The 12,279-nt window shown below is 39.9% G+C and overlaps 1 protein-coding gene across 6 annotated transcripts in view; it reads right to left on the bottom strand.

The window, feature by feature from the left end:
- Positions 1-12,279, bottom strand: part of C11H18orf25 (chromosome 11 C18orf25 homolog) — a 55,022-nt gene that overhangs the window by 17,952 nt on the left and 24,791 nt on the right. The window contains exon 4 of one of the 6 annotated variants that reach the window (XM_033164467.1): positions 7,503-8,431. The exons of the other annotated variants lie outside the window; for them this stretch is intronic. Coding sequence (XP_033020358.1) covers positions 7,986-8,431 — 446 coding nt within the window. The 3' untranslated portion in view covers positions 7,503-7,985. Of the gene's footprint in view, positions 1-7,502; positions 8,432-12,279 lie in introns of those variants that run through there. 6 annotated transcript variants of the gene reach the window in all.

The raw sequence follows: 12,279 nt of genomic DNA, 5'->3' as shown, positions 1-12,279 counted from the left end.
TTACTTATGTTTAGGGAAGAGGCGAGTAAGAGGCGAAGTTTATAAAGCTATTCGTGGCATGGGGAAAGTGGAGACAGAGATGTTTTTCTCACTCTTCCATAGCACTAAAACTTGGGGAAGCTGAGGATTGGAAGATTCAGGAGAGATAAATGAAAGTACTTCTTCACACAGCTAAAACATTGGAACTTGCTCCCACAGGAAGTAGTGATGGCCACCAACTTGGATGGTTTTAAAAAGGATTGGACGAATCCATGGGAAAAAGCTATCAATGGCTACAGAAGCCATGATGGCTATGCTCTGCTTCCACAGTCAAAGGCAGTAATGCTTTTGAATGCCAGCTTCTGGAAGCCATGTTGGTGGGGCGAGAGAGTGCTCTTGCACTTGGGATCTGCTTGTGGGCTTCCCAGAGGTATCTGGTTGGTCACTGTGGGAACAGGGTGCTGGAGGAGGGGGCCATTGGCCTGATCCAGCTTAGCTCTTCTTAACTGTCATCATAACCGACGATGACTGGCCATTATGGAAAGGGTTGATGGGGATAAAGTGCCACAATGTCTGGAGGGTACCAGATTGGAGAAAGCTAATGCCCAGTGAAGTTTACAAAATCGATAAATACGCTGCTCGAGAAGCAGGGATGTGGAGGGAACGGTGAGGTAAAACAACATGGGGCATTATAGCATCTATACAGGAGATGCAGAGATAAGTGGCTGCAGAAACCAGGTAGAAATGAAAAGCGAAAGATGCATGGAACTGAAAGGAGAGGGGAGACGTAAAAGTTTCCCAAGCAGCACCTGAGACAGTTTAGCTAGATTTTAAAATAAACCTCCCCCCAAAAAAGGGTTAGCTTTATATTTTACATTGTGATAAGAATTTTATTAATATCTATATTAATTCTAGGTTACAGTGGTTACATTTCTGAATTTATACAGTTTGGCAAGGAATACACATTTATAAATACAGTAAAAAGAATAGCATAACCATATTCTCTCCAAAATCATAAAGTGAAATGAATTTTAAGAGAAATTAACATTACTTCAACCTTCACTGCACAAAGCTGCTCCCATCCCGCCAAGATCTTTTCACTGGGGTGGGGTGGAGGAATTATGCATTTGATATAAGTTGCTTATACTTGATTTAAATATTAAAACCCAAACAAAATCATGAAGGTATATGCAATGGGTGATATCCAATATTAGTGATAAATCATGTAAGCCTTGTTATTTCTAACCTGAATATAACTCAGTTGGGTATTATCCATGAAGAACCAATTCAAGGTAATTATTCTTTTCTCCAAAAAAAAATAATAATTAAAAAAAAGTTTACCAAGTAATAATTTCATGCCATGCAGTAAAGTGGACAGAAAAAATAATTTTCTGTAAGCAGTCATGAATGGCATGACATGCCATAGCTATGGTGGCACATTGAATTGAAATGTCTAGGGTCGACGCAGGCACCTTGAGAAATTTATTACCTCCCCTCCTCTTGAACCCTAATCTATAAAATGGACATAACCACTTGCTACCATAGCAAAGGGAAAGACAATAAACATGTCATACAAAACAAGTGACTTCTGAGCACAGGCTGTGAAGGTACACTGTACAGCAGTGATGGCCAAACTCGGCCCTCCAGCTGTTTTTGGACTACAACTCCCATCATCCCTAGCTAACAGGACCATCAGGGATGATGGGAATTGTAGTCCCAAAACAGCTGGAGGGCCAAGTTTGGCCATCACTGCTGTACAGTATTTCATAATCTACTCAAATCAAAATTACATCAAGGTAATGACAACATGTGAGTGCGAGTGGTGGGGACTGAACATTCACAGTGTGACTTGCATGTCACTGGTCATTGGGCTGAAAGCAGATGTTTTTCCTAATGGAAGAGATGAGAGTACCTCTTCGAAATCTGTCTCTCAACTCTCTCTCCTTCTCCTTTCCCTTCCCCTCCCCCCCCCAGATATAACTGATGCTAAAGCCCAACTAGGTTTAAATACGATTTCACACCCGGCTTTTAATTATTGGTAAAAACCTAACTTCAAGTAGTATTAATCTTGGTTCATAGGTAGCAAACACTCTGCAAGTGGCAGCCAAAGTGGTATTTCCCAGATGTTGCTGGACTACAACTCCCATCATGCTGCACATTACATGCTGCCAAGGATGGATGAGAGTTGGACCCAAACAACATGGCTCTACTTGAGCTAAATCTGCACTAAACCATGATAAAAGTGGGGGAGAGGGGCAGGCAAACAGGAACATGTGTGCCCAAAGAACTTCCTGATAAATGAACAGTGGTTAAGAAACTGCAAAATGTAATATCCAGAGGGAGATTTTGATGTGTTTTTCTTTCTCCACTGTGAAGGGTTTCCATAAATAAATTGCTATCCTAAATTTGAATCTTTTACTTAAAAGACTAAGATAAAAATATAGAAATTCTAACATCATGAGTTAAGGAGGCAGGGGGAAACTGGTCTATTTAAATTACAAGACATATATTAAAATAATGTAAACCATATCAAAGATTAATTTGTCACTCAGAACAATCTATTCAGCCTGATAAACTGGTTTCAATCTCAAGTTGTTAAGAAATGCCTACAAGAGCCATGATGAGGGATAAGTGCAATGGCATGAATGCCATTCTTCTCTTTTTAATGAAGACAATGTTCAGCTATTCCACATCATCAGTATTCAAAATCAGAACATGGGACAGGCCACTCACCCTTGAATCTGTACCAATGATAGTACTGAAACAATACAACCAAAATTTATTGTGCAAGTTGAAAATTATAAGTGTTTTTTTTTTCTGGGGCTCTGAGGGCATGATCAGCAGGTGCAATCCATATAATTGCTGGACCCTGAACCACCATTTCCTCCTATGGAGAAAAGCTTTAAAGGGGTAGCAGGATCTGAGAATAGGACAACTACGTGTTCATCTAGAAATAAGGCTTCCAACAAATTATCTGGGGGTAAGGTTTGCAAGTTGCTCCTTTCGTTCTAATAACACCACCAGGACATATTCCATTTATTGGGCCACTAGTAATTATTTATTATTTTCCCCATACCTTACAGATTAAAAAAGATGAATGCACAGTTAAATAAATCAAACTGTCAAACCTATGGCAGCTTCATATTCTACTTTGCAGTTGGTGGTAAAGATACCCACTGGTCAGATTGCGGGTGGTTGGTGCATAAAGCTATTATGCATGCTTAAGGGATCCAGAGCCAGCTATGAATGTTTCTACGCCTTCCTTCCACCCCTTTCTTGAGAAGCAAATTCCCTCTTCTTGCCTCAATCATGGGCAAGGAAGGTGTCACCAGCCATACCAATGGTTAACACAAGCCAGGGTTCCTGTTGAACTGGGATCTGAAAGTCAACAAACTGTGGTTAAATTAACCATGCTTGTAATTAGTAGTAACATTTTCCTTAAGGCAGGCATCCCCAAACTCGGCCCTACAAATGTTTTGGGACTACAACTCCCATCATCCCTAGCTAACAGGACCAGTGGTCAGAGACAATGGGAGTTGTAGTCCCAAAACATCTGGAGGGCCGAGTTTGGGGGTGCCTGCCTTAAGGTGTCTGGGGGGAAGGGGATTTACTTCTGAGGAGGGAAGGCACAAACTCTTTCACAGCTGACTCCTGGTCTTTTAACCACAGCTAAGAGGAAGACAGCATTACATCTCCATTGTCTTTCAGTGGTCACCAAATTAAAGACAAACTGTCTATTGAATAACTCTGTACTAACAGAGTTATAATAAAAAGTACTGCTTTGACACCAAAGGTATGGTAGCAGTGTAGAGAAACCACAGGATTTTACCGAAAACAAAGGTGATTACGCTTTGCACTGGTAAAGAGTGAACAGAATGCTAAACATGATTATTCATAAACATCAAAAGACCTTTCAGGGTCTTCAAGTAAAACTCCCATCTATTTTCAATATTAATTTCTGCAAGGGGTGTCTAAGAACAAAATTGCAATAAAATTACGCTAACAAGATTTTAGCCAGTTACAACTAGTTTCGATCTCAAAACTATTATATTGTGAGATGCCTATAGCATAACCTGACTCAGCTGATCTAGATTCTAAAACGCCTGTATCATCCATTTAAAAAATATGCTTTACAGCATGCTTGAGGCAATGATGTCCTACAAAAAAAGCAACTCCTGCATGCTTGGGAAGACCTGTAAAGTTGACATGCAGTTCCGAATATATTTCTAAATGCTTAGATGCCTATCGGTACTAGAAAGGGGTACATACTAACTTCAACAAAATAATCACAATAATTTCTTAATTTTAAAAGTAGGTAAGGACAAATCCGTAACGTTTTATTCAAGGCAAAAAAGGAGACAGGGAAAAGAAAAGGTCATGTCAAGATTATAAAAAATTACTCTGCTGTTTGAAATCAATCAAGTTAATGTACACATGATTTCATATTAGTGAGATATCAAATTTACATCAAAACACTCATATCAAAATTATACAAGGAAAGATTTAACACCAAAATTGCTTTAGAAACCATTCATATTTTCTTTTACATAAAATTACATCCTGCATAGCCTTTCAACTGTTACCCTGAAAATACAGCTTTTTAAAAGCAACGTTTATTCTTAAAAGACATTGCGTAGAAGATAGGGCAGGGAACGCAGGTACATATTTTCAAGTTATTTTACTTTCATAAAATCAGTTATGACATTAGAAAAGGGGGAAGGCAGGCCAATGAGCAGGCACACAGCAATAAAAAGGCAGGGATCCAAAGAGTTATTCTACGAATGCCCCAAGGTCTGGGAAATGTCTGTTGTCATTTTTGAATGCTTGTCATTGAACAGCACGTCACATCACAGCCTGCTTTCAAAAGCCCCCTCAATTCCATGAGCACTTTGCCATGTGGTACAGGAAGGTGGTGTTAGAGAAACACAGTCCTTGGCCATGAAGAAGCAGCCACCCAGTTCTCTGGATGTCGGCCAATGTTTGCAACCTGTAATTTTAGGTCCTAAGCGATTCTAAGCACAATTACTTGAAAGCTCCATTGAACTTAAAAGGTAAGCATGTTTAGGCTCACACTGTAAACCTGAAATAGATGCTTCAAACTATAGGCAATGTCGTTTTGACCTTTTGTTTGCCTATAACACAACGGAAGGGATGATGCTGAGCTACTGTACATTGGTGCAAGCAACACATACAATTTGCATTTGAAAGCCTAACTGGAGAAGGATTTCTATTCTGAGAACAAAGTTTATCTAACCAGCAACTTTATAAGGTTCATTACTCTACACAAAGCTACTGCCCAGGTGTAGAGTTTACCCCCAACCTACAAATTACAGCAATTGAAATAATGCTTAGGCATTTTCAACCAGAGGTGTTAGGGATATAGTTCAATGATTCCTTCAAGGCTGGCTTAGAAAATGCTTGAACTGAAACATAGGTTAAAGCAATGACCACAATCCAGAAAGTCATACAATAAGCACCACATACTTAAATCTTCCACATGCTTGTGCATTCCTCGCACCATTAAATTTACACTTTTGGGAGCTGTAGTCTATGTCACCCAAGGGACGTGGGGCAAGTAAAATGTGAAAGTTCTACCACAGACCTGGTTCAAATAAGAATGTCTTACACTGCTTCTAGAAGACATATTAGCTTGGGTGAGTCACATGGGGAAGAAAATTTAGAAGCTGAGAGGCAGCCACCAAGAATGCCAATCAGTGCACCTTACAATTCTGATTGGATGCCAGAAAATTTCTAATCTCTTAAATGTAATGCTGATAAAAAGGGAAGAAAGTTGGCCCTTAAGTATACTAGACCAGTGGTGGCTGACATCAATTTGAACTGGCAGGGCCAAAGGCAAGGAGACCAGGGTGGATAAAAATCAATGGTTGTTTTTTTTAATTGATTTTTATTTTATTTAAATCAGATTTTTTTATTTAAATTGGATTTTCGAAATGAAATGCTCTTGGAGAAAAAAATATTTCTAAAGATAAGTTTTCTATACAAGTTACATTATAATCTGAAGGCTGTTTATCAGGAAATAAGGATCTGTTTTAAGTTTTCACGTGCGGTACAACAAAGTCTAAGGTTTTTTTGTTTTTGTTTTTTAAAATTGTTTAACCACATCAGTTAACAAACATGGATACATATGCTATACTGTTATTGTTTTCGTTAAATAAATTGTTTAAATTGTTATTAAGGAAATGATTGTTTTTCTCCTTCCAATAAAGTACAGTAGAAAAGTTGCCCAAATATGAACAGTTAACTTATTAAACTTCACAATAATTTCATAATTATCTGTCTACGTATTTCTACTAGTATAACCAAATCAGTAATTTTTCATATAACTGTAAAAAACACTCTGTAAAAATTTATTATTCCAAAAATGAAACCTTCGTCTGCTTGTAAATATTAAGATTATACCAGCAAGAGTATCTTTCTGTAAAAAAATTTTTTGATTTAAATCAGGGGTCCCCAAACTAAGGCCCGGGGGCCGAATGCGGCCCAATTGCCTTTGCGGCCCACGGACGGTCCGGGAATCAGCGTGTTTTTACATGAGTAGAATGTGTCCTTTTATTTAAAATGCATCTCTGGGTTATTTGTGGGGCCTGCCTGGTGTTTTTACATGAGTAGAATTTGTGGTTTTATTTAAAATGCACCTCTGGGTTATTTGTGGGGCATAGGAATTAGCTCATTTTTCCACCTTCAAAATATAGTCCGGCCCCCCACAAGGTCTGAAGGACAGTGGACCGGCCCCCTGCTGAAAAAGTTTGTTGACCCCTGGTTGACTTGTGATTTAAATTGTGACTTAAATCAATTTGATTTAAATGATTTCCTAGAGAAAGCTCAACAACTTGCCCATGAAGGAGACCATCAGTTGGTGGAGCCAGAGGCAATGACGGGCAGGAAAAAACAAATTTGTGTTGTCCCCATCCTCCTCTCTCTGCTAGTTCTACAATGGCAACACTAAGGCCAGGGAGGAGGAAAATGATGGACACAGCTACTCCCTGGGATTGGTTTTAATAAAGCAAGCAGGCAGTTGGGGATTGGCTAAGGTCAGACTTGAAGCTGGTGGAGCAATGCCCCATTTGCTGTAACAGACTGGCCTCCACTGTACAAGACCCTGATGGACATGTACAACAACCCTTTGCATGGGCTGCCTAAAGAGGCTCTCTGGATTGCAGCCAGTGTACTTTGTTCTTCCTCCATGGTAGGTCAGATTTTTTTTTTAAAAAAACCAACAACCCTTGACCTTTTTTTTTTTTAACTTCTGGAGTTTGTGGATAGGTGGCCTAAGTGTTTAAAGCAGCCATGCTGGCACGATAAAAAACTTATTCAACTTCTTTTATTAAAAACGTCAAATTTTCTAGAAGTTAGTGTAACCCAGGGTAGACAGGCTTATTGCTTCTATCTCTCAAATTCCTGTGGTCCTGGGGTAACGTGAGTTTTTACCAAAACTAAATGTCGCAAACACTTGTGAGAAAAATAAAAGCTAAAGAGGGACTATGAATACTGGTTTATCAAATCATCTCGTCCATAGACTGGCCAACTTCAATCCAACAGGATTGAAGGAGAAACCCAAAAAAATGACAAGCAATATATAATTCTGTTTATGATGCACAATCTAGATACTAGCATTTGTTTAAGAAAATATTCACAAGGTATACTGTCTGGGTACATAAGGCTGCTTTCAATTCCAAATTTGTATTCCCACATATAAACACTTTTGGCATGCAGGAGGAGCATACAAGTGAATACATTGATTGCTCCTACAGTAAGACACACACAAAAAGATCACTAAATTGTATCTTGCCAAGCTTTGGTGATGATAAGCTGGAGAGGAGAAGCATTTCAATGGTAACCTTAAGTACAAATCTGTTGTCTTAAAAAAAAAAAAATCCAACACTGGCAGTTAGAAAGCCTAAACAAGGAACCAAAAAACAAAAAACCATATAGAATACAGCTTTTGCAGTTCAATAAAGGTCAACAGGAAAGGTTTGGGAACCATGTTAAGTCTGTGATTGATTCAAGTTGGGTTCTGCGATATTCCCATTTTCAGGAAAGATAGCTGGGAAATTGTTATTTAAAGTTGCAGTATCAGCATTTTGACAGCTCACATAAGAATTAAAGGGCGGCTGTGGAAGCACTTGGCTATCAGGCACCTGCACAAATACCCCTGCCTGAGTAGCTGGGGAGATTCTTTGGCCAGCTAATGGTACTTTAGGTTCCCTGGGCTCCAGCTGCTGCTTGCTTTCTTCATCTGTGTCAAGGCGGGTTAGCTTTTCTATCCACATGCGAAACTTCTCCTCTGTCTGCCTCTGCATCTCGGCAAAGCAGTTCATGGCCTCTTCCAGGACACTGCCTATGCAGTTCCTATCCCATACGGTGCCCCTGTCAAGCAATCCTGGAATTTCCCTGGTCGCTCCTCCAGATCCCCCAGCACGACTGAAGCCAGCTTTAAAGACATTGAGGCCATTGCATAAGACATCATGAAGGAAAAGGTAATCACATCCATACATTAAGGCATGCGAGCACGGACAAGCTACATACTTGCTCTAACTGGTCAGGTAGATAGAATCTCTGAGAAGCACTGAGATTACTTGCCCAATTAAAAGTTCATAAGCAACCACCCCCAACATAATTATTTAAATATTTTGGCTTTCAAAACATTTTTTTTTCAGAAGGTGAAATCAACCCCATTTCTATAGATAAGTTTGGTGTCTTCCTCGCTGAACGAAAGCCAAAGCAGCGTAACTTCGTAAGAATCAAAATCTTGTTTTATGAGAATACAACCAACGCTCAAATCTAATTTTATGCACACTCCATCTAAGTAAAACGTAAGAATACAAGAGTTGCCGTGTGAGATTAGAGCATAGTCCATCTAGTCCAGCATTCCATTTCCCGATATCTGACCTCACAAGCAAGGTACAATGGTGGTGGCTATTCGTGGTGGTTTCTCCACGTCATCTGGTCATCAGATATATCTACTGCTTCTGGGGGTAAAGGTTCTGTTTCTCTCTCAAGGTTACTAGCTTCTGGGAGACCTCCATGGATTTGATTTTTATGGATTTGAATTATATTAAAATAATCTTATCTTCAACTACTGAGCGCAGAAGGGGAAACCCAGAGCAGATTACGCCAAAGAAAAGTGCAGGGCTGGATCCAGACCTGCCTGCTGCAGAACTCTTAGGTTCCCATGGGTAGAAGGGGATTTTCAGCAATTCCTCCCTTTTGCCGACAGCCCCCTATGTCCCCACAAAGCAGCTCTGGAGGGTTGAGGGATCCTCCAAAATTGTGTATGGGAGTCATATGGGGGGGGGGAGGAGAGGGGCTGCAACAGAGGGGAAGCACTGGTGAAAAATGCTTCCCTGTATCCCATTTGCAGGATTAGGTGTGTGGGAGTTCCTGATGGATCAGAGCCTCATTTGTGAATGGAAAGAGCCTTTCCATTCAGAGGGAGATGTCTGAATCCAACCCACAGTCTTTGTTTACTCTGCTTTAAGGAGAAAATCCCAAAACATAAAGACCTTGTGGGTGAAAATATTCCCACAGGGAAGTTGCTCTTGCGGATAGTCAGAGCCACAACTCAATGAGAGGATCCCAAACATGCACAAAGAAAAAAGCCTAACTTTGAACTCTGAGCAGCTCATCTAAGTTTGCAGAAACGTAATTTTCATTCTGTATTCTAATGGTAGTACTTAAGGTCTCCACAAATCTCAGATTTTTTTGTGAAGAATGAGGTGACACAGGTTATGGAAAGTGGATGTGGGTCTGAGAGATGAAACATGAAGCACAAGTGAAGCATGGATAACGGAAGGGAAATCTACAGATAATTTCTAGTAGTGAGTAGCAAGTGACCAGCTAAACACTACTGGTTTGGGACTTGCCTACGCGTTTTCAACTTATTCTCTGCAACTGTGATGTCCAAAAATTTTTTTAGAGGGAAATATATTACAAGTTTAGGAATTTAACTGGGCACCTGTTCTGAAATACTGGGGCATCTCACTCGATTCATTCTAGCTGAGTGTGCTAGAATACGAGGAGAGTCAAAAATACCATGAGGGAACCACTACTGATAAATTATAGTGTTTAGGTTAGTTTTTGCATTCTTTTTCAATGGCAAACAAGAGTATGACATTAGTCCAACAGATTGCTTTCTCAGGAGGCAGAGGTTAAAATTTTCAAAACCTGAGTATCAGTAGAACTATGCCTACTATCCTTATTGGAATGAAATATCTGGACTTTTATTATGAGATGCATTCTCCTTGAGTTGTTAGAAACAATATATCTTCACTTACAGTGAAGTCCTGCAATGACTCAAAAGATCAGAGGCAACTAGATAGGGAAAGGTCTGTCTTTTGAGCTCTTCTGATAAACCTGGCATTCTATAATAACAGCAGCTGCTTTTGAAGGGAAATTCAGATTTCTTCTCCAAGGCAATGTCTACCAGAAGGAAATTCTGTGCTATCTTCTATCCTCCTCTCTTCCAGGGTGACAAGAGGGGCAAAGGGGTGTTTCCTTCTGTTCGGAACACAGAAGAACTGCACTAATATGCCATGATTTACAAGATTACAATTCCACAGCCAGAGCTTTTGCTCTAGACTTGTACCCATTACAAATACAACTAACTGCAAACTGTATGCTTTTATCCATGTTTCTGGCTGGGTGGGGCAGGGCTCTTCCCTCCCCCTCTGTAGCACCAGCACTGGAACTACACCTTGGGTTTATCCTGCTTGCCACTGGCAAAAAGGACAAAAGGTAGTTGAACCCTACTAACATGGCTGAGGGTGAAATTTCAAAACAGTTTGCAGCAATGGTAGATTAAAGAAAGATATTAATTTCCAACTTACAAGAAGGACATATGGTATGGTAGCTCTAGAGGGGCAGGCAGAAAACCTTCGTGCATGGTTATGGTTTTCAGGCAATTGTCGCACCCATTCAATTTCCAGCTCTCTCAAATTTAAAATATAATTTTACTCAACACTTCACTGTAACAGGCCCCAATCAGATCTACCCTCTGTAGGCCCCCAAACTTAATTTTACTAAGAGATGGAAAACTATTCAATACAAACAACTTAATGCTTATGCAAACTGATACTGAAATAGATATTTTAATAGTGGCTAGGTCTTATCTTTACAAAGGTTGCCTTTTACAGGTGGGTAGCCGTGTTGATCTGCCATAGTCGAAACAAAATAGAAAATTCTTTCCAGTAGCACCTTAGAGACCAACTGAGTTTGTTCTTGGTATGAGCTTTCGTGTGCATGCACACGAAAGCTCATACCAAGAACAAACTCAGTTGGTCTCTAAGGTGCTACTGGAAAGGTTGCCTTGACATTTTTAAGGGATATAAAGGAATCCAAATGCACATAACTTAAAGAAGGCAAATACTTGGCCTCCACAACCCCACATGTCTGTTTTTTGCACTAATTTCTCCAAATAACGGGTTACTTTAGGATTATGGTACATTATTTACTCTCCTGTTTACTAGCAAAACTAAAATGTAAACAAGCAGGGACAGATTATGTACTTTTCACTTAGTTCTTCCAATTTCCCATTTTGGTGTTTCTTGCCTTCCTTAAAATTGAGAAACTCTCACCTAGGCTAAAAAGGGGGGGCTAATTATGTACAGTATTGCAAGTTCCTGAAACTATGTGTGTGCTCATGAGCACTCACCTGGAATTCCAGCCTTCAATCTTTGACTCAATTTCCTCCCTAAAACAGAAATGCAACAGAAACAAAATCCTGCCCCTACTTAAACTGACAATCACACTTTCAAAAGAACCACAATTATATAGGTTTTATATTTATATAATAAGCAAGGCAAAGGGACTGCATTTGGCAAAGGCACCAAGGGAGGAGTGATCCACACTTTTAAAGACTTAATTGCTTTGCTTCATACTATGCGCCAAACAACCAATATACCCACCGTGAAACAAGCCAGAGAAAAGCTTGTTAATGGAGGGCATACCACACTATTATTGTGTGGAGGCTGTGATGATGTAAAGCTTGCTACTCTTCCATATCCTTCAGCAGAGAGAAGCTAACTTAAGGGCTTGTCTATATACAAACATTTGAACAAGATGGCCCCTGCCATTGTTCGGTGTCCCATCAGAGAAGGTTTAGACAGAAGAGATGCTGCCTTACAGAAGTGACTGTACTAGAGATCCCCCTACTTGATAGGAAGCCCAGGCTACACCTCTATCTCCATTGTGTCTACAATGTCTGCCAGTAGTTTACACCTGGCCACATTTCTCACAGAACTGCACATGGGCATCAAATCAATGGAGTAAGATAGCCTGCCG

This window comes from Lacerta agilis, chromosome 11, assembly GCF_009819535.1.
Source record: "Lacerta agilis isolate rLacAgi1 chromosome 11, rLacAgi1.pri, whole genome shotgun sequence".
In the NCBI taxonomy this organism is placed as follows: Eukaryota; Metazoa; Chordata; class Lepidosauria; order Squamata; family Lacertidae; genus Lacerta; species Lacerta agilis.
Note: the sequence above shows the minus strand (reverse complement) of the source record. Positions and strands in the feature narration are given on the sequence as shown.